General features: G+C 40.8%; 1 protein-coding gene across 2 annotated transcripts in view; it reads right to left on the reverse strand.

Moving 5' to 3' along the window:
• The window catches only part of IFT81 (intraflagellar transport 81), a 51,842-nt gene that overhangs the window by 25,772 nt on the left and 6,143 nt on the right, over nucleotides 1–19,927 (reverse strand). For both annotated transcript variants that reach the window (XM_035098556.3, XM_088659631.1), the window contains exons 4-10: nucleotides 17,509–17,689; nucleotides 16,098–16,187; nucleotides 14,724–14,789; nucleotides 14,289–14,399; nucleotides 13,103–13,187; nucleotides 6,571–6,734; nucleotides 2,588–2,683 (exon numbers count right to left, since the gene is read on the reverse strand). In XM_035098556.3, coding sequence (XP_034954447.1) covers nucleotides 2,588–2,683; nucleotides 6,571–6,734; nucleotides 13,103–13,187; nucleotides 14,289–14,399; nucleotides 14,724–14,789; nucleotides 16,098–16,187; nucleotides 17,509–17,689 — 793 coding nt within the window. The remainder of the gene's footprint in view (nucleotides 1–2,587; nucleotides 2,684–6,570; nucleotides 6,735–13,102; nucleotides 13,188–14,288; nucleotides 14,400–14,723; nucleotides 14,790–16,097; nucleotides 16,188–17,508; nucleotides 17,690–19,927) is intronic.

Raw genomic sequence — 19,927 nt, forward strand, 5'->3', positions numbered from 1 at the left:
AGAAGGACAGTCCACAGGGCATTACGATTTACAGCATCAAAAGCCTTAGGTCAAAAGCCTTCAGAAGTGTGACACCGTCTGCTGAGCGTAGGGGGCATATGCCATGATTTATTGACCCATAGATGGTCTTTGTGGCTTTAAAGAAACTCTGTGCATCATGAGTGTCGGCTAAGTGCTGGATCTCTTGAGCTTTTCTTATCCACCAGGTGTTTTTTAGTTCTCTGGTTCTTCTTTGAACCTCAGCCTTAGCGTTGCCATAGGTTTTTTTCTTAGTGGCACAGTTTCTATCTCTTTGCCAGATCTGAAAGGCCTTCCTTTTCTTGTCAATCATGCGTTCAATCTCACTGTCATTCTCATCAAAGCAGTTCTGGTGTTTCTTGGTTTGGTATCTAATAGTTTGTTCACAGGCTGCAATAATGGATGTTTTTAGCTTGGTCCAGTGTTCCTCAATGTTATCCGGGAATTCTGAAAGCAGATGGTCCTTAAGAGTCGTTTGGAAGCTATCCCGCTTAAAGGGATCTTGAAGGGCTTGAGTGTTCATTTTGTGCCTTGGTTTCCTTCCTTGAAGCCTGCATTGAGGTATAATCTTGATAGCTATCGTGGAGCGTATTAGTTGGTGATCTGTCCAGCAGTCGTCGGCGCTCGTCATAGCTCTGGTAAGGAGCACATCATGGTGATCTTTAGCACGGACAATAACATAGTCTGAGAGAGGCAAGTGGTTTGATCGAGGATGCCTCCATGAAGTTTTAAATTTATTTTTCTGTCAAAAGAGTGTGTTGGTGATAAGATTCCGTTCTGGTTGCTGTTGCCAACTCTTTCTTTCCCAATAGTCACAGGCCACAGATCGAAATCTCGCCCAACTCTTGCATTAAAATCACCCAGGAGGATAATTTTATCTTCCTTAGGTGTCTCTGATAGGACGGTATCCAGCTGAGAGTAAAATTTTTCTTTAATGTCTTCATCGGCATCCAGTGTTGGTGCATAAGCGCTTATAATAGTAGCCTGTTGGTTTTTGGAGAGCTTTATTCAAAGGGTTGAGAGTCACTCATTAATACTGGTAGGGACTTCTGACAGGAGCTTCACAAGGTTGTTTTTGATAGCGAAGCCTACTCCATGTATTCAATGTTCTTGTTCAGATAGACCTTTCCAGAAGAATGTGTAGCCTCCTTTTTCTTCCTTCAGTTGTCCCTCACCTGCTCTTCGAGTCTCTTGAAGCGCTGCAATATTGATGTTAAAACGTCGAAATAGTCTAGAAGTGTGGGTATTATAGCCAGAGGGATACACATTGTATTATTATTCTGAACTGTTGTACAGTAGTTTTAATTTAGAGATTCTCATAACATTTTTCCATCAGACAAATATAAGAACAAAGTTCCTGAAAATGGTAGGAGTGGCAATTTTAAGAGCACAACATATTAATATTTCACCATGCATTAACATTCTGATGGACAACAGTTTTCAGAGGTCTTTTGCACCCGTTACCTAAGATCATTTATTTATCTAAAACATTTCCATCTAGTCTCACAATTGCACAAGGCAACTTGCAGCATTTAACTGGAAATGTCAGGGATTGAACCTGGGACCTTCTGCATGCCAACTTTGCACTCTCCTACTGAGCTATGCCCCCACCCATCACCCACCACCCATTAGCAGGACTCTATGAGGTCATCATACAGACGGGCGAAATACAGAATCCAATTTAAGTGGCGACAGACAATATAATGAACAATATAATTTCATTCAGGCCTCCTTGGGATAAATATAATAATTTTTAAAACAGCACAATCCATTATTTCCTTTTACGCAGCATTTTTAGTGTTGCTTTTAACAGAATAATGCTTTCCAGAGCATTACTATACTATCGCAAGAACCAAAAGGCTGCAGCTTCGGATTATGTTACAGAGTTCTAAAAATTAAATACAAGCCTGCTGTTTTTTTCTTATTTAAAACATGGATTATACAGCAATAGTGTAGGCAGTTTTGAGAACAGCCTCCACTCACTGAATTAAAAAGCTTTCTATAGTCTATCTATGGTGATTCAGCTTCTACGGTATCCATGCCTTTCACTTCTCCAAACTAGGCCCATGGTGACAAATTGTGTTAAAAACATATGGGGTGATCTTGTAAAGCCGACGACAAGTGCCCTGTGGAGCTGAGAGGAGTCTGCCATATGTTATTGACCAAGAGAAGCGCTCTGAATTCCTGGAATGGCTCATCCAAGGGACGTCAGCACTTTATATTAGGAGCCAGCTGGTCTCTTGTACCAGCACATTATGTAGCATTCTTAACCTTGTAACACATCCCTCACTTAAACAAGATGCTGCAGGTCACATTCACAATCAGATATCCTACCTTTTTAATGTACCCAATTCAACATTTTGATCACTGACTTTGGAGCTGTCTCACATTATATAGATGGGTTTATCATCAAATTTGTAAATCAAAATATAAGCAAAATTCAAAGTCTCACAGGCAATTGGCTCCTCATGATAAGGTAAGTGAACCATCCTGAGATCTTAAGATGAAGGGCTGTGTATAAATGATTTTTCAAAACAATATTTCTCTTTAGAGAAGACTTTGTGCTCACCTGTTGTCGATACATTGAAAATTTACTATCGATTGGTTCATATTTCATCATCCGCTTCTCAATCAACTGATTGATTTGTATGTTGACCTCATTTATCTGAAATATAGATTAAAACACAAATAATGCTTGTCATCTGAGAAAAGGTTTTCACAGCTAATGCAAAATTATGTCATTTTTATTGCTCTGCAACAGAAGAGACTTCCAGAAATTGCTTCAAATGTCAGTAATGGGTTTAAGCACAGTATCAGATCTAATTTTAAAAAAAGTAGCTCCAGGAATCTTTAGTGACTTTTCCAAAACCACACAGGGTGTCTGGAAACATGTCATTAGCAATTACTCCTTATTTATTTAAATATCACCATTCCCTTCAGCCTCCCAGTCCAAAAGCTTAAATTCCTTATTAGCAAGCAAACTCTCTGAGCCAAAAAGCAAAGAGGCTAGTGGACCCATTCTGCAAAGTGTTTCTCTCTGTGAACTTTTCATTCAGTCGCGATTCATAAATAGACTGTCTGAAATTCCAGCCTCTTTCTTTCCCCATAACAATTTCTTGCAATTTAACTGTGCTTTGAAAAGACACAGACGCTCCTTTTTCACAGCCCGTTTCTGTAATCTGCCCTGAACCCTGTGGGATGGCTGGATATAAATCAAGACACTTGTTAAAATAAAAGAAATCAGAGCAAGGACAAAGCTACTCCATTTCACTCTAGCTCACTAGGCTGCTTCTTTAGGCAGCCAGTTTGGATGCAAATAGCATAAACTCCCCAATACCTGTTTGTTCACTTTTAGCACACTGTTATATGACAAATATATATGTAGCTCCTTCAACTCAAACATATCTGTTGGGCTTTAAGGTGCTACAAGGCTCCTTGCTAGTTTTGCTGCAAAACAAAGACCATGGCTATCCCTCTGAAAGTTGCTGTATTGCAGGAAGATTTTGAGACCATATCATGACATAGACCTTGGAAACAAGTTCTCTCAGAGGCTCATGGCTTAGCACTTGAAAGATTTCCAAATATCAACATCCTCATATAGGAGGTGCTTATTTTCCCCCTTCCAATCTCAGTGCAAAGTGAGTATAGAATTCTGTTGGCCTGGTTTGCACATCACTTTAAACCACAGTTATAATAGCTGAAATAGTGGGTGCTTCACTATTCCTGCACTCCTTCTGTTGCATTATCTGAAGCTGGGCTGTAGTTTGCATCTCCCAAGCAAAGAACAAACCTAGGCCTGTTTGGAGAAAAACACAAACCATGAGCCCCTGTTCAAACAACAAAACAAGCCAGACTGCAGATGGTTTCCTGGCAGTTGCAGAAGCAGGGAAGGAGCAAAGGATCTGCAGTTTCAGCAGGATGCACTAGTTTATTTTAATTACAGCTTAATGTGACGTGCAAACTGGGCCATTATACCCACAGTTCTTTTGACAAATGCATTCAAATATTACACCGAAAGATGGGGGGGGGGGACTTATTTGGAATGAACTCACAAAAGACTTTGAGTTAATATACAATTGCTAAGGACTTTGTATTCTTTTGGAGTTTCATGAATGAAGACATTGTGTGAAAGGGACATTTGCAGCTCCAGTTCATGAATATAAAATGGATGCCCTGGGATAATGTCCAGGAAGCCCAGAGGTATCCTGGGATAACCCCCAGAAGTCTATTCCTGGACATTCAGTTGGTGCATAGGCAGTTCTGTTGCAAATGAGTCCTTGAAGTGCCATACACAACAATAGTATACATTAAATCAAGGGCTGACAGGGAATCTGTTACCACGAGTCACGTGAGTCTTCCTACTGCTATGGCCTTTATGCCCTACTTGTGGGCTTCCCAGAGGCATCTTCCTGGCCACTGTGGGAAACCAAGATGCTGGACAAGATAAAGCCCTGAGCTGATCCAGCAGCGATTTTCTCTCTCTCTCTGATTTCAATTTATATTCTGCATTTATACATATACTGTATTACATTTCATAAATATATAATAATTATATTTGTATAATTATATATGGGGGTTATTGAGTTGTTTTATTTTGATTATATATTTTGTGGTTTTATATTTTGACTTTGTTCTGTGAATCGCCCTGAAACCTCTGGGTATAGTGTGGTATATAAATTCAATCAATCAAATCAAATCAAATTGAAGAGCAGATGAAACCAATTAAGATGAGTTGTATGAAAGGACATCAGAGGGGAGGCTAAGTGGGCCTCACTGGAGAGAGAGTTCAGAATGTTGGGGCTCTTATGTTTGCAAAATTATCAGCAGGACATAAATGTGGAATGACTGACTTCCGGCGCTGCCGCCATGGTGAACAGCGGGTTCCATCATAGCGGATGCAGGCCGTGCAGCTAATTAAGGATAATATGAAAGTAATTATCCTAGTTGTGACTTAAGGCGATAGTCCTCTCTCCACGTGTCAGGGAGTAAGCCCCCTTGAACTCAGTTGAGCATAGGATTGTGCTTTTAGTCCCACTGAAAGTATTGAGACTCAAGTTTTTTGCCACCAACAAAAATAGCTTGAATGGGAATTAATCCCAATTTAATTTTGATGTTTTGGGGCCATCAGTTTAGCTTATAACTGAAGCCTTAACAGCAATGTTATAGATGTTTTATAATTGTCTAGTGATTCTCTGAAAACCTCAAAAACTTAATCAGAATACTGAATTCACTACTTTTTAAAATCTTTGAGCAGTTATGCTCATCCACACCACAAGTTCAGCACACCTGCAAAAGGAAGGGAAATCCCAGTGAACCTAATAAAAAAAGAGAGGGATTTGTTCACTCACAGGCCCAATTTTGGTTGTGTCTATGTGCAGGGTGCTTCCTAGCTCCCTTACTACATCTCTGATCAATGTCAGAGTATATCTGGAGCTTATTCAAGATCATCTATTTGAAAATCTTGTATTCTATTTTACCTATTCTTAGATTTCCCCCAAACAAGAAGAAATGGTATTGCAGTCAATTATCGAGCCTTAACAAGCTCTAGGTTTCAACATTTCAAATGCTGCAATAAGAAGGAAAATTGCTATGCTATATTTTATGCCAAATTAGTCATAATGTTAGTATCTAAAACAAAAAAAGGACCCTGTACATTATTACTTCAATGTGAATGCCAATCACACTCAGCATTCAAATTATTGCAGAAATATATGGAGCCTATTTCTCCATTTTCCTGCAAGCCCTGAGAGGACATTACTCTAACACATAAGGCTGTGAAGAAATGACCTTTTGAAATGCAAAATGAGTAATATAATTTCCTAATTAGCTGTGAGTAATAATCTGCATGTTTATTTTAGTGAGCACCTTGGAGTTTCTTGAAAAAAAGTTAAAATAATTTCCTTATGATTTAAACCAGAGAACAAATTAAAATATTAATGGATGTAGTGAGGGATAACAAAAATCTGACCACAGGCCAGCAGAAAGCATGTTGAGTCTGGTCACATACATTTTTACATTATGGTTCAATTACATTCAGCCCACTCCCAAAACATAATCTGTTTGCCTCAGAAGGGGCATGCAGTACTATAATGCCCTCTTATTCAAGATGCCAGTAATACAGGTTATTTACACGCTGCCCTCCCCCCAACTACGACACAATAACCTCCAAATGTCCAGTGAACAGGGTTCCAAGTGCTCTTGTCTCTTTACAACCCAGCAGCAAGCAGAGTGCAAACAGGCACCCCACGTTATATACCAGTGCCCCATGTTATATACCAGTCTACCTCCCCTCAAAAAGCTCAACTACTTTGGTGAGGGCTCCCCCAAAAAAACTCAACAGCTTTGATCACTCCAATGGGTAGATCACTGCCAGTGTTTTTACAGTGGGAGTAGATCGCAGTCTCTTGGGAGTTGGACATCGCTGTTATAGACCAACCACCAGAAGTGTGGAGCAGGTAAGATGCACAAAGAAATAGCTGCTTTTAAAATAAATTAGTCAGATGTTTTTGAGCCCTTAAACATGGGAACTGAACTTTCTCCCTGTCAACATACTTTGGTTTCAAGCTCGTTGAGATCAGTCTGGCCCATTGCTGGCTCTGCAACTACTTTCTGCAAGAAGTACAGCGACTGCTTCTTTATTTCCAGTTCTCTAGGAAATTTTTCAGAGACCAAATATGTATTGAACTTTGTCTCCTCTTCCAGTCTCTTCATTAAGCCTGGAAAACCAAAACAAACAATATGAACACATACCTAAATAAAGTAATAAGAAGGTCAGTTTGGTCCCACACTGTAATAGTTGTAATTTAAGCAAAACTATTTAGCAGTCAAACACATTAATTTCTGTACCAACAAACAAGCAGGGGCTTGGTTGAAGGAAGGGGTGTCATAGCCCCGAGTGCACAATTTTTAGGGGGCGTGAGCTAGGTGCCCCCATGCAGGGATCCCCATCCCATCCTGCCTGACACTGGGGGTCTCTGGGTCCAAGAGCCTGGCCTGGCTTGGCTGCAGTGCCCCGGCCCCCTGGCTAGTGTCAGGGGGGATTTGCCCAGCAAGTGCTACATTGGCCGGCCGGGCTCCTCCAAGCACAGGCAGGCAGGAGCACAACTCAGCCTGCGGCCAGGGCTGAACTGGTGTGTGGGCTTTGCACCTTTGCACCCCGTGTGCATGCACTTGGCAGCGTTGGCTGGCCTGGCGCAGGAGGTTCTATTGACCCTCTGTGCTCTGCCCCTGCCTGGCACACACACATGTCCCAGGCGACAGAAAAGGACACAACACTGCTGCAAACGAGGAGTCTCGTGAGCTGCAATTTACACTGTATATGGATGAAAACACAACCTGGTAGGATATAACTTAGTAAGCTATACAAATCCTCTCTTCTAGGCAGGCCTGAATTCTTGCCACCTTGTGATTTGGTTATGAATTTCTTAATATTTGCAGGGGTAGTATGAAGGGTTACATTTTAGGTTTTAACAGTAGGTCACTCTCCCTCATAGCAGTTGAGAAATGCTGTAATACATGAACCAAGTATGTCACACCATCTCAAAATCCAGAAGAAAAGGACTATCATAAGAATGTCCAAGATTTTACGGTGCATACATCAGTCACGTAGGTCTTCTCTATGTGTAAACCACTATGCAAAGGCTAAGCTGAATGTATGAAATTCAGACAGGGGTGGGGAAGGCATGTCACAGTGAAAAAGGTTAGAGCAATCCTACCAGGTATCTATTTAGAACAGGGCTACAATGTTCAGCTACACTGGCAATACTGAGTATGGGTATGGTCCTCAAGGCACACTGCTGTTGTGAGTCCCTCAATACCGCCTGGCATGGGGCTGGGGGTGACAGATGAGGAAGGAGAGCAGGAGGAGGGTGCTGTCAGCAGGGAACAGTCCAAGAGGGCTCCCATTCCTTTGCCTTCAGAGCTGGGGAAACAGAGGCAGTCCTGCTGGCTCCCTGTCTTGTCCCATCCACAGAGTGGGATGGTTTCCTTGCAGCACGGGAGGACTAGCAAGGGAGCGAAGCTGAGCAGCAGCAGCAGCAGCAGCAGCAGCCAGAGAGACTGACCTCTATCCCATCACCAGGAACTTGGCGCCACCTTCATTGTTGGAAATAGACCCAAGCCCCTCACAAAAGCACTTGCTTCCAAGTGCCCCCACTCTCATAGGGAGAATCTCGTGAGTGCACTACTTCTCACCTTTAAAAGCAGGTGGAGGGCGATGGCTGCTTGTCCATTCTTGGACTCCTGCTGCTGTTCTCGAACTCTCTAACCACATATGTACCTGTAACCTGACCTGTAAGCCTTGAATAAAGCTTTCTTACTTATACATAACAGCCTCTGTCGTATCATTTGGGATGGGAGCCCTGACAACTCAAGTTCCTCTAACATCACCCAGGCTTGTGAGGATTGAAGATCTTGAGAATCAGGCTACAAATTGGGCTGTCATATACAGACTGTAATGTGAAAATTCATTAAATTGAAATTGGTGTCATTCCTGGGAATACTATACTCAGATTCCTCAATGTACAATTTCCCTCATTCATGCTCTAATCTTAAGCTTATTGGACACCTAAGTTCTGGAATATTCACTAGGTGTTCTTTTCTATGTTAGAAATATTCTAAATGTGCAAAGATGATTCAAAAATTGAGAACAGACTGTTCTCTGCTTCTAAAAACAGGCATGATCTTGTTTTTATGATGCTGGTGAGACCACATGGGAGTTTTGGTAAACTGAAGGGCAGCACAGAAATATTTTAAACTAGTACCTGTGTACCCAGGATTGTTCAGGAATGTTAAGAACCCCCCAACATCTGTGCATTTTGAAGGTTCAGGCTGCCATCTTGAATTCAAAATGGCATCCAATTGTATCCAAACGTGGAAAAGAAAACCCTGCTCCTTGATCTTAGGAACAAGCAGGCGGAATTTGGTTACAATATCTTAAGAGGTGTCCAAATGCATAGAGAACAAACAACTTTCCAAAATATATTTTGAACAATAAATATAAAGGAAGCTCGCCTTAAAGCAGTGGTCTTTTGCAAATTTCCCGTTTTAAAGCTGGTTGATGGTGTGCTTTCACAGGCAGGGGGGAAGTGTTAACTTTCCAAGTGGAAAAAAAACACACCCACACCCACGGCATTCTCTTTTGTGGCATTACGTTTATGGAATATGCTTCCAAGGGATGTCTGCTTGGCTCAATCTTTTTCAGCAAGCAAAGGACATCAATTTTTTCAGCATTCCTTTGCAATAGCTGTTGGTGGATTAATTGTAACTCCTGGTCATTGTTTTAAATATTGTTCCCAGAATTTTATGCTGAATTGGTTCATAGCTGCTGTGTTTTAACCTTTCAGTATTTTAGTGATGATACGATTTCAAATAGAAAAGTGAATATAAATGTAATGGAAGTGGGGAGATGAATGAATTTAGAAAAGGCATTTCTAACTTTCATATAAGGAAAACATGAGATATGGTTACAACAGATCTCTCCAACAGAGATTAGAGTGCAGAATACGGTATATAGAACATACTATTAGAAACATCTCTTTTTAAAAAGGCTTCTAAAATGAGATGTTTACTCTAAAGCAGCTTTTTTCAACCTGGTACCCTCTGGATATTTTGGATTACAACCGGACACCAGGTTGAAGAAGGTTGTTCTAAAGCAGGCATCCCCAAACTTCGGCCCTCCAGATGTTTTGGACTACAATTCCCATCTTCCCCGACCACTGGTCCTGTTAGCTAGGGATCATGGGAGTTGTTGGCCAAAACATCTGGAGGGCCGCAGTTGTTGGATGCCTGTTCTAAAGCTTCCACTGATGCCAGACACCAGAGACACCAGGTAAAACATGAAAACTAACTGGTGGTTAAGCGCACACAAAGAACAACAGATGCCTAGCCTACTTTGAATGTTGCACATAGAGTAAAATGTTCTCAAACTCTGTGGAATTACAGGTAGGTAGCTGTGTTGGTCTGAGTCGAAGCAAAATAAAATAAAAAAATCCTTCAGTAGCACCATAAAGACCAACTAGGTTTTTATTTTGGTATAAGCTCATACCAAAATAAAAACTTACTTGGTCTTTAAGGTGCTACTGAAGGAATTTTTTTATTTTTCTGTGGAATTAGTCACATAGGGAAAGGAATTACCTAATTCTTTCTCTCTCTCTCTCTCTCTCTCTCTCATTTTGGCAGCTTAATTGAACTTTTTCTGAAAACATTGCCTTTTACAAACTCTCAAGCCAAAGGGAAAATAATAGAGAGCACTTTAGGTCTTTCCATTATCCACTTCAGAAGCTTTTAATTTTTTTTAAAAAAAAACATTTTCTTTTAGACTCTTTATGCATGAAAGCTGTATAGTGTGCTTGGCTCAGGGCCTTAAGCTTATTTGACTTCCATTTTTGCCAATGACATATGTGAAAAGCTGTTAATAGTGATTCATCATGTTTTCTGTTCAATTTTTCATGGTTATAAGAGAGGTTCCGGAAGAGTGAATTAGTGGCTTGTTCAGACATGGGGAAATAGAAAGCTTAACCTGACTAGACCTGACTAATGAACTTGCCCCAGCTAGAAATTTCAGCGCCTTTCTCAATACATGGGCTAAATGCATATCTTCAAACAAAATTCCAAGCAGCAGAGCTCAAGTCAAAAGACACACTTGTCTTCTGAGATCCAGAGTCCAGCAGTGTTCTTTAATTGGTGCTCAAACCCTACTACCTACAACAGCACGTCACTAAGTTAGCAGTAAAGGAGTAACAACATAGCTCGGGGGGGATTCAAAATGTATGGAATGCACTGAAAGGTCTTTAATTTCAAATGGAACTCAGGCAGGCAAAGGTGGGATTCCAAGTCTCACTAGAGTTGAGACAAGAATGGCGATTGGTGGGAGATTCCCTCCCCTTTTAGCTGGCAACCACCACCCGATCTATCAGTCAGTGCTGACTGTACCTCCAGGAGGAGTTGACCCTCCTTTGGACTTCTTTGGAGGTCTTTAAGCAGAGGCTTGACAACCATATGTCAAGAATGCTTTGATGGTGTTTCCTGCTTGGCAGGGGGTTGGACTGGATAGCCCTTGTGGCCTCTTCCAACTCTATGATTCTATGACCCTTTCCTGCATGCTACACTTCTTCAATGACCAATAAGTAAGTAGTCTTTGCTGCCATCAACACTACATGGTAGGGTCAATTCTGTGTTCTCATTTGTGTTCAGTTGTTGCTACCCTGAGATTTACACCAGTTTTACTCCAGCTGTCGTCGTCCTGCCTGTTTCATTGCCCAGAGCTCCCCAGAAAAACAAGATTGCCATTTGGAATCCACAATGCCTGGCAGCAATCATTTAAGAGCAGTCATGTGTGTGGCTCGTTCTATCTCACCACTCCACTGTGAGATCAGGGCCTCAACAGCAGGCCAGTCACACTAACCAGAAACCACCTCACAGCATTCAGAAGTCAATGAGAGTTTAAAATGCTTAACTTTAGGTGGATCATAACCAACTGGTATTCAACTTAATGACGGTACATTTTTTTATCATCAATTACTTGCAGGAAAGACCCATTTATCTCAGCATAACGTACAGTTGAGAAACTATGCAGAGGATGGCAGGCCTCATATAAACCGAGGAGGAACAGATGGCGCTCAGTACTTAAACTTTTAAAATCGTACAATACGTCATCTTTCAGCTGATGTACTTGAAGTTGTTGGGTTTTGTTTTTTGTTTTTTTAAAGCTACTAATAACTCTTAATGGCAAAATGTTCTGGCAGGGCTTTAGGCTTCTCTTATTAATTGCACACTGATGTCATCAAGAGGAGTGCCTGAAAACAAGGACTTAAAGCTTTCCCTTAAAATAAACCTTTCTCTCGCTTACTACAAAACAGCAAAAATGTGATCAAAGTGGTACTGGCTAGGAATTTACATGGCATTTCAATGTGAATGCTCAGTCGAGAGCAAAAATTAGAGTGTCCTCCTCTTGCTCCTGCATAAAAAATAACATAATCCGATAGGGAAGGGGGAAAGTGAGCAGAATTAGTTGAGGATAAAAATACTAATTCTTCAACTCTGAGACAGACATTGATAAGGATAAGCAGGCAGTCTGATTATAATATGGCTGTGGTCAAAGACGGCTTTTTGATTGAAACTGAAGTCCCACCTGCAGGACCAACTAGCCTTAAACATAAATTGTATCCTGCACAATACACTTTGGCACTCACTCATTCAAAAAACCAGATGTATTCTCTTACACTAGCCTCCCTACACCTCAAGAGAAATAGTGGAAAGTTCTGGCTCCATTACATCTTCTTCAGTGCTTCACAGTGGCTCTGCAAGGCACCACTGCATTATATACCGTATTACAGAAGAGTTAACAGAAGACAAGTATACCGTATATAGAAATACAAAAGTCCCACCATCCCTTATAACGCCAGAGGTTATATCTGGTATTATCTAGCTGCTTATTACAATTCAGTTATTTATTTTACTGAAAGTATTCCGCTACCCCTCCATTGAAAATGTTCCCAGAGCAACTTACATAAGAGCAATTAAAACAATAATAAATACAAGAAAGATCCAGCCCACAAGTTAACATTTTAAAACACATGGCATAAAAGGGAAAATGTATGGGGACGGAGAAGGAAAAACAAGCAATCTCATGCACTGATCCTTAAAATTACAAAGTCCTTATTAATGACTGACTTAAACAGAAACAGTTCAGGTAGAGGAGGAATCAAGAGGCTATTGACTCTGAGCAGAGCCAATGTCAAAGAAGAGACCAGAGTAAAAACAGACAAATATGAACAGGTGTAGTTACAGTACTCAACAGATACAGTTGCCCATATTTTGGCTTCATTTATAAAGTAAGGATCAAAAGGTTAGTATAAAATTATTAACAGCAGCAATGAAAAAGCTCATGTGTTATGAATATAGTCATGTACAGATCTTATCTGTAATATCCAGATCTTCCAAAATCTGTACATCAAGCCAAACCTTTAATATGAAACTGTAAACTCAGGAGGGTATAAATTATATCTTTCTTGACTTTTAAAAAGTCCATCCTAGGTTTTTGGCAGTAGACAAGGGGGGGGGACATTTTAGAACTCCTACTTACTTTCTGGCTTTGAATCCACTGCTGCATGACGCATATCCTTGAGCTGGAGTTGGACTCTTTGCAGCCTCTGCTCTGCATGAAAAAGCTTAGAAAATATGCACAGATCTATTAATAAGCTTAATCTTTGGAAACGTACACAATAGCAATTTGCAAAAAGGGAGGAAACATCTATGCAAACCCTACTGAATAGGCTGAGAATGCACACAATATAACCCTTCCCTCAGCCTTTAAAAGGAAGGAATTAGAAAGCATTATGATGGCAGATGTGGCAAGACAGTGCTACAACCAGCTGTACCATTGAGCAAACCAAGAGCAGGAATTGTTTGGTGGGCCTGGTAAACCTTTGGCCCACATTGGCCAAGCATGCAGCTAGAAATGTCTATTGGAAAGGTCAACACATGACCACACCACCATCAGATGAATGTATCAAGCTCCAATTATCACTGCACCAAGGAGTTAAATTTTGAAGACCATTTTAGAAACTTGTCCATCTAGCCCAGCATCCATACCTGCCAAGTTCCTCTCTGAAAAATAAGGGATCGGACTGGAAGTAGCATACCGGAAGTAGCACTGCCGCCATTTTGGAACTGGGGGGAGCATGCTCAGAAGTGACTTGATGCTGCTGTGCCCAGTCCCAAAATGGCCGCCGCACCAGAAGTCGTGCTGCAGCCATTTTGGAACTGGGAGCAACATCAAAAGTCGCTTCTGAGCATGCTCCCCCCAGTTCCAAAATGGCCACCGCGCCAGAATAAACCGGGAAAAAACAAAAAAATCCGTTTTTTCAGCTGGGGACAGCAGGAAAAATGGGGATTTCCCGCGGAATACGGGAGACTTGGCAGCTATGCCAGCATCCTGTTTTCAAACTATGACCAACTAGATATCTCTGGAAGTTCATAGGCAGTGGCATAAAAGCAATAATCTTCCCTGATTTTTGTCCCCAGCATATGGTATCCAGAAGCATACATGGATTTACAGCCATGACACCCCTGATTTCTCCATAATCTAAATAGAAATTCGTACCAAGACTAGATTTAAACTTCTGTAAACAAGGAGTGCCATCATCCAATGACAATATTGGCATTTTTTAAAAAAGCCAAATGCAATTTTATTTACAAAAATTAGTTAGGTTTTATTTTATTGGGGGGGAAACACCCTTAATTTAAGTGGCATGCTTTTGCACAGATACCTGATTTTTCTGTTCTTGCTTCTGCTGTGAGAGAGATTCCTCCCTCTCCTTCTCTACTCGAAGCTGCCTTGCCATTTCAAGCATCCGCTGATGATTCTGCACTGTCTCCACCTACGGTAAAAGGATAAGTGAAGTAAGTTAACTGCTACATAGCTGAGAAATCAATTAGGGCGATCAGGTGTCTCACAGATTCACACCACACTTCCTCCCCATATGCAACACTTCTTGGAGCTCACACTGAAGTGTTGGACTCAAGGCCTTTAAAAGTTTTGGACTGCTGCCTGAGGGGAAGATTCTCTTTCCTCCGGTTAGCCATTTGATTCCTTCCCAAGGCGTGCAACATGTTAGTCTTAATCCTTGTTTGCATTCCCCAGTCCCACTTGCAAGCCAAGGATGATGACATCCAAATGCCACGGCTTTGCTTCTCCCACTTACACGCTTCTTAAGACGCTCTACTCTCTTCATCAGCTGATCCTTCTCCTCTTCCATAGCAGTGATATCCTAGAAAGCGTCAACACAGAAAAAATATGACACACACCAGAATCAGTTATTTTTCTACACACCTGGGACTAAGAGAAGACTCTATCATAATATTCATGTAACTGAATCACTTATGCTCAGGATTTTAATTATATTACCTCTTAGTTTTGTACAGGTTAATCAAAAATCAAATCAACATATTCAAAGAGGTACTCTTCAAATCCTATAGAATTTGTTGGTGCTTCAAAGAAGAAAAAAGATCAAACTGCCCCAAGTCATTCAATACAAAGAATCTAAATACCCTTAAAAAAAAGAAAGAAAGAATGCCATTTGGGGCAGATAACAAAGTTATGAATGGGCAGATGGGCTAGAAATAAAATTTGCTTTGAACATAAGGTGACTATGTCCCTTTAGATGCTTTTCTGGTTAGCTACATTTTATTGATTAATCAATGTATATCGTGCCTTTCAAATGATGTTTTTCAAGAGCACTTACAGGGGGTTAGATGAGGCTAGGTTAGCGGTTTTGGTGAAAAGTAGCTGAACCTCTTGAATGAGCTACCTGTGACAGGGAAGACTTAAGAATAAGACATGCTCTTAGTAGTAAGCCCTAATGGGAGAAAGACAAGTGACAACTGCTGTATCAGTTATATTTTACTGAGTCTCACTCATATTACCTGCTTTGTGAGACAGCGACAAAATAGTCAAGAAGAAGAAAAAATCAGTCACCCTCTTCGGCAGGTAGCAACATTTGTAGACATACTTGTAAGCCTAAATTATGCATTTATTTTATTTAGATAATGTATAATAGGCCATTTAATCAAAATAATCGCCAATAATACCCAGATAAAATCAACAAAATTCAAAAACAAAGGCTAAGTTATGTGTCCGTATAGGCTTTTGAAACAAAAAAAAAAGTTTTCATCAGGTGTTTAAATAATACAGTGGTACCTCTACTTACAAATTTAATGCGTTCCGAACGCACATTCGTAAGTTGAAAAAAAGTCGAATCCCATAGGAATGCATTGAGAGAAAAAATTCGTAAGTCGAAGCAACCCTATCTAAAAATTCGCAAGTAGAAAAAATCCTATCTAAACCGCATCCAAGATGGCAGAGGGAGCTCCGTTCGTAAGAAGAAACACTCGTAAGTAGAGGTACCACTGTATAGTGAGTGTATCTGCCTAATGGTAACAGACAGGGAATTCCAAAGCTCAGGGTGCCATGCTAAAAGATCAATACAATCAATTTAATCAATTTTAATCAAGAGTTGATCTAAAAATCAAAAGCACAGCTAAAAATATATAGTATCTGCAATCTCTCTCTTTTTTACCCTTCGTATTTCTGCAGTTGAGAAACCAGAAGTCTTCAGCTGTTCACATTCTTTATGTACGTTTTTGAATGCTTCCATCAGCTCTTCATACTGCAAAAAGAGCAAACAAATGATATGACTCAGGGTGTATACTGATTATACACACATACTCTCTGATAATGTTGCTGTCTAATAACAACAGGGAGCATTCCTCAGTACCAGGAAAAATACCAAATCACACTCTCATTCATAGAAATCTGCACATTTTGCCACATAAAATTCTTTCTAGGAAGACTAAGGATTACTGTTAACAGTGCAGTGTCAAGAGTTCATTAAATCGTAACAGGAGTTGCTAACCCAGGGCCTGCTAAGGGCAGATTCCCTAGACTGAGCTTTTATTGAAAAAATGAAATAATGTACATTCACCGTGATCAAAACTGTGAGCAAAGGGTCCTTCCTCTAACTTCAGGTGAGCAGACCAGTGGGCAGGTCATAACCATCAGAATTAATGTATCTTATAAACTGCATCTGGGCCCACCTAGAAATTGTGTGTAAGCCATGTTTGTTCCACAAACACAAAATTTGTAATGATATGTAACTTAAATAATTTAGGTCATAACATAAAATATTACACAAATAAATAACCAGATATTATCAGCAAAAATCTCTTCATTTTTAGCAGCATTTAAAAAACCCTCACGTATTGTTTTAAGTGTGGTGTATTATTATAGTTTCTATTTTGGAGAAGCCAGTTGATTACTGGAAACATTTTACATAATGGAAACTGTGGAGCTGTATCTTTATACAAATTAGGAGTGGCACACACTGAACAAATACACAAGCTGCATTCCCTGCTCTAAAGGCAGTGTTTGTTTAGTTTTAATTATACAATCGGATATTATCAATGGGGGGAAATGTTTGCTTTAACTTCCATGCAAGGCAAGAGCAATTTTTTCCTGCTTAACCTGACATGTGCACACACTTGAGGAAACACCAAAGCCATGCACTATTTCTGCTGCCATTTCCCAAACTTTCTACCCACCAACATACTCTACAGGTGAAGCTTCAGCGATCTGGGGACAACCCAAGCTCATTGAACCCTCTTGACAGCAGCAATTCAAACCATCAGAAGACAAGAAAAATGCATTTTGTAGCATTTGGGGATGGAAGGCAGCATCCCATGTGAGAGGCTTACCAGTGGCTCTCTCATCCAAGCAGAAGCCTCTGAGCACTTGATAATTAAACAATTCCAGATTATATACAGGTTATCCTGGCTTTCTGTATTAGACCAGCCTTAAAGGCTTTCATTAATATGCTTTTTGCATGATGCTCCCAGTGCAGATAAGGTTTATACCCATTCAAACCTGCCACGGTTTTAACCCACATTATTACAGAAATACAATCTGGATAAGAAATGTGCTGCAAATGTTACCTGTCTATTGGTATCTGACACGGTATCATCTTGAAGGAACTCTGCTGGCACGTCCACTTTGATTAGGAACCGTGCAAGGTAGGCTCTTTTCTTCAGCTCATTTGTCCGTTGAAGCAGCCAGTGCAAGACAGGATGAATGACAGGCTTACTTCCAATAACTAAACCCTGGCGGAACGTACTCCTGAATAAGAACAATAACAGTGACATCACGCTCTACCGAGAAAAAAGAAGTCTGAAGCAAACATAAGCAGCAGCCCCCCACCCCACCCTTGAGTGCTCAGATGAAGAATTAATACTAAACATTTACTTGGCTCTTTTTCTATTGTTCAAAGCATTTTGCAACCTGCAAATATAGGCAAACAAAAAACAGCAACAGCACTGGAAACAAAAGAATCCTGCCCCCCCCTAAGATAACCCACATTAAAAAGTAGCAGCATCAATGTGATAACATGAATACCCATTTTACTGCTTACCGAAAGGCAAAAATTGACCAAGGAAGTTACTCCAGTGTCATGTCTATAATCCAGGAGACCCTGAGTCATATGTTCACCTATCCCACCTAAGTGATTGGGGAGGGGGATATAAAACAGTGCCTCACATGTTTACCTAAGAAAGGAGGTGGGTACTTCAGGTATTCTACCCCCCAATCATTTAAGGCTTCAGAAGGTCAAAAGAAGCATTGGGGTGACAGTGCTTGCCTTTGTGGGCCTTTTACATGGCTGATGTTACTTCTCTCCAGCCCCTCATCCCAACTGGAGCTTTTGAACCCAGCTGTGAATGGACGTGGGTACCACGTCACTTCCAGACCAGCTGTGTTTACTTTTGCCAGGCATGCAACAGAGTCACCAGAGCACTGTGGCTCCTGACATTCAATTTACAGAATGTGTTTTTGAGAGATAAGCTGAAAGACAGTGGTTTGCCTACAGCCATTTAGTAACCTGCATGGTCAAGGGACAGTGTAGATCACAAATCTTTCTCTTAACTGAATCATTCCCAAGCTGTGAGGGAAACAAAAAAGGTCCCCTGTATGTCCCAAGTACACCAGAAGGCAGAATGTGATCATCTGCTAGATCTCTAAGCAATTTGCAACAGATTGGGAGTAGAAACTCATGCCAATAATTTAACAAAGCAGCACAAAATGACTCACCCCACTGCTCTAACTTATATTGCTTGAATTAAGAAAGCTTGGGATAGTCAGAAGTGTGCTTTTGTGTGAAAGGAGAATGAACTCACTTCTGGTACTGAAAACACGTTCCTAAGCTCAGAATGTGCTCAGAAGCACCCAGTTCTTCAATGCTAACTGTGAATCTTTTCCACCTGACTCTAGTTGCTAGACCTTAGGCTTCCAGTAAAAGACAAAATAGATCCAACAAGCCTGAACTCTAGCCATCCTTGAAATACACACCCATGGTTGTGGCTGCCTGCTGTGTCTCAGCATGAGTCACTGCTCTGGATAATTCAATCACTGTGAGAGCAAAGATGCAATAGAATTTTCTGCCTTTAAAGAAGGCTGATGCCTCTCTGCACAAGTTGCTGCTCTGGGCTGGCCTCCTTCCATTAAAGAGTCATGCTAAAGCAGTGACTCAGCAGACACAGGAAGCTATCTTACATTAGCCCCTGTTATTCATCCACCTTGCCCAGTACTGTCTATTCTGACAGACAGTGGCTTTCTCAGGAGAAGATCCTTCCCATCACATGCTACCTGATCCTTTTAACTAGAGATACCACGAGCTGAACCTAAGGTCTTCTGCATGCAACTAATGCGCTCCAGCACTGTTAACAGGTATAAGTGTTTAGGGTATCCCTGTTTTTAATTCAGAAAAGGAGTGTGCCTCATTAAGGAGAAGCTTGAGAAATTATGTCTGACTGCAATCCTAAAACACATTTGTTTGTTTGTTTAAATCAATTTATATACAGTCGTACCTTGGTTCGCGAACGCCTTGCAACTCTAATGTTTTGGCTTCCGAATGCCTCAAACCCGGAAGTGAGTGTTCCGGTTTGCGTACGTTCTTTGAACCCGAACGTCCAACGTGGTTTCCGCAGCTTCCGACTGAGGAAGCTCCAGCAGCCAATCGGAAGCCATGCCTGGGTTTTTGAACGTTTTCAGAAGTCGAACGGACTTCCAGAACGGATTCCGTTCAAGGTACAACTGTACTACTATTTATTTGGAATCACAAAGTAGTTCACATTTAAAATATACAACAAAACAAAAATATATAACACAAAACACAAAGTATATAACAGCAAAATCTATATACAGTACAGTGGTACCTCGACTTACGAACGACTCAACAACCGAATTTTTCTACTTATGAATGGGGGTAATGGCTGCACGCTTACGAATGTCTCGACATCCGGGGGAAAACCGCGGCAGTTTTAGATAGGCAGTTTTTCGACTTACGAATTTTTAGATAGGGTT

Source organism: Zootoca vivipara, chromosome 16 (genome assembly GCF_965207765.1).
Source record: "Zootoca vivipara chromosome 16, rZooViv2.hap1.1, whole genome shotgun sequence".
Taxonomy (NCBI): domain Eukaryota; kingdom Metazoa; phylum Chordata; class Lepidosauria; order Squamata; family Lacertidae; genus Zootoca; species Zootoca vivipara.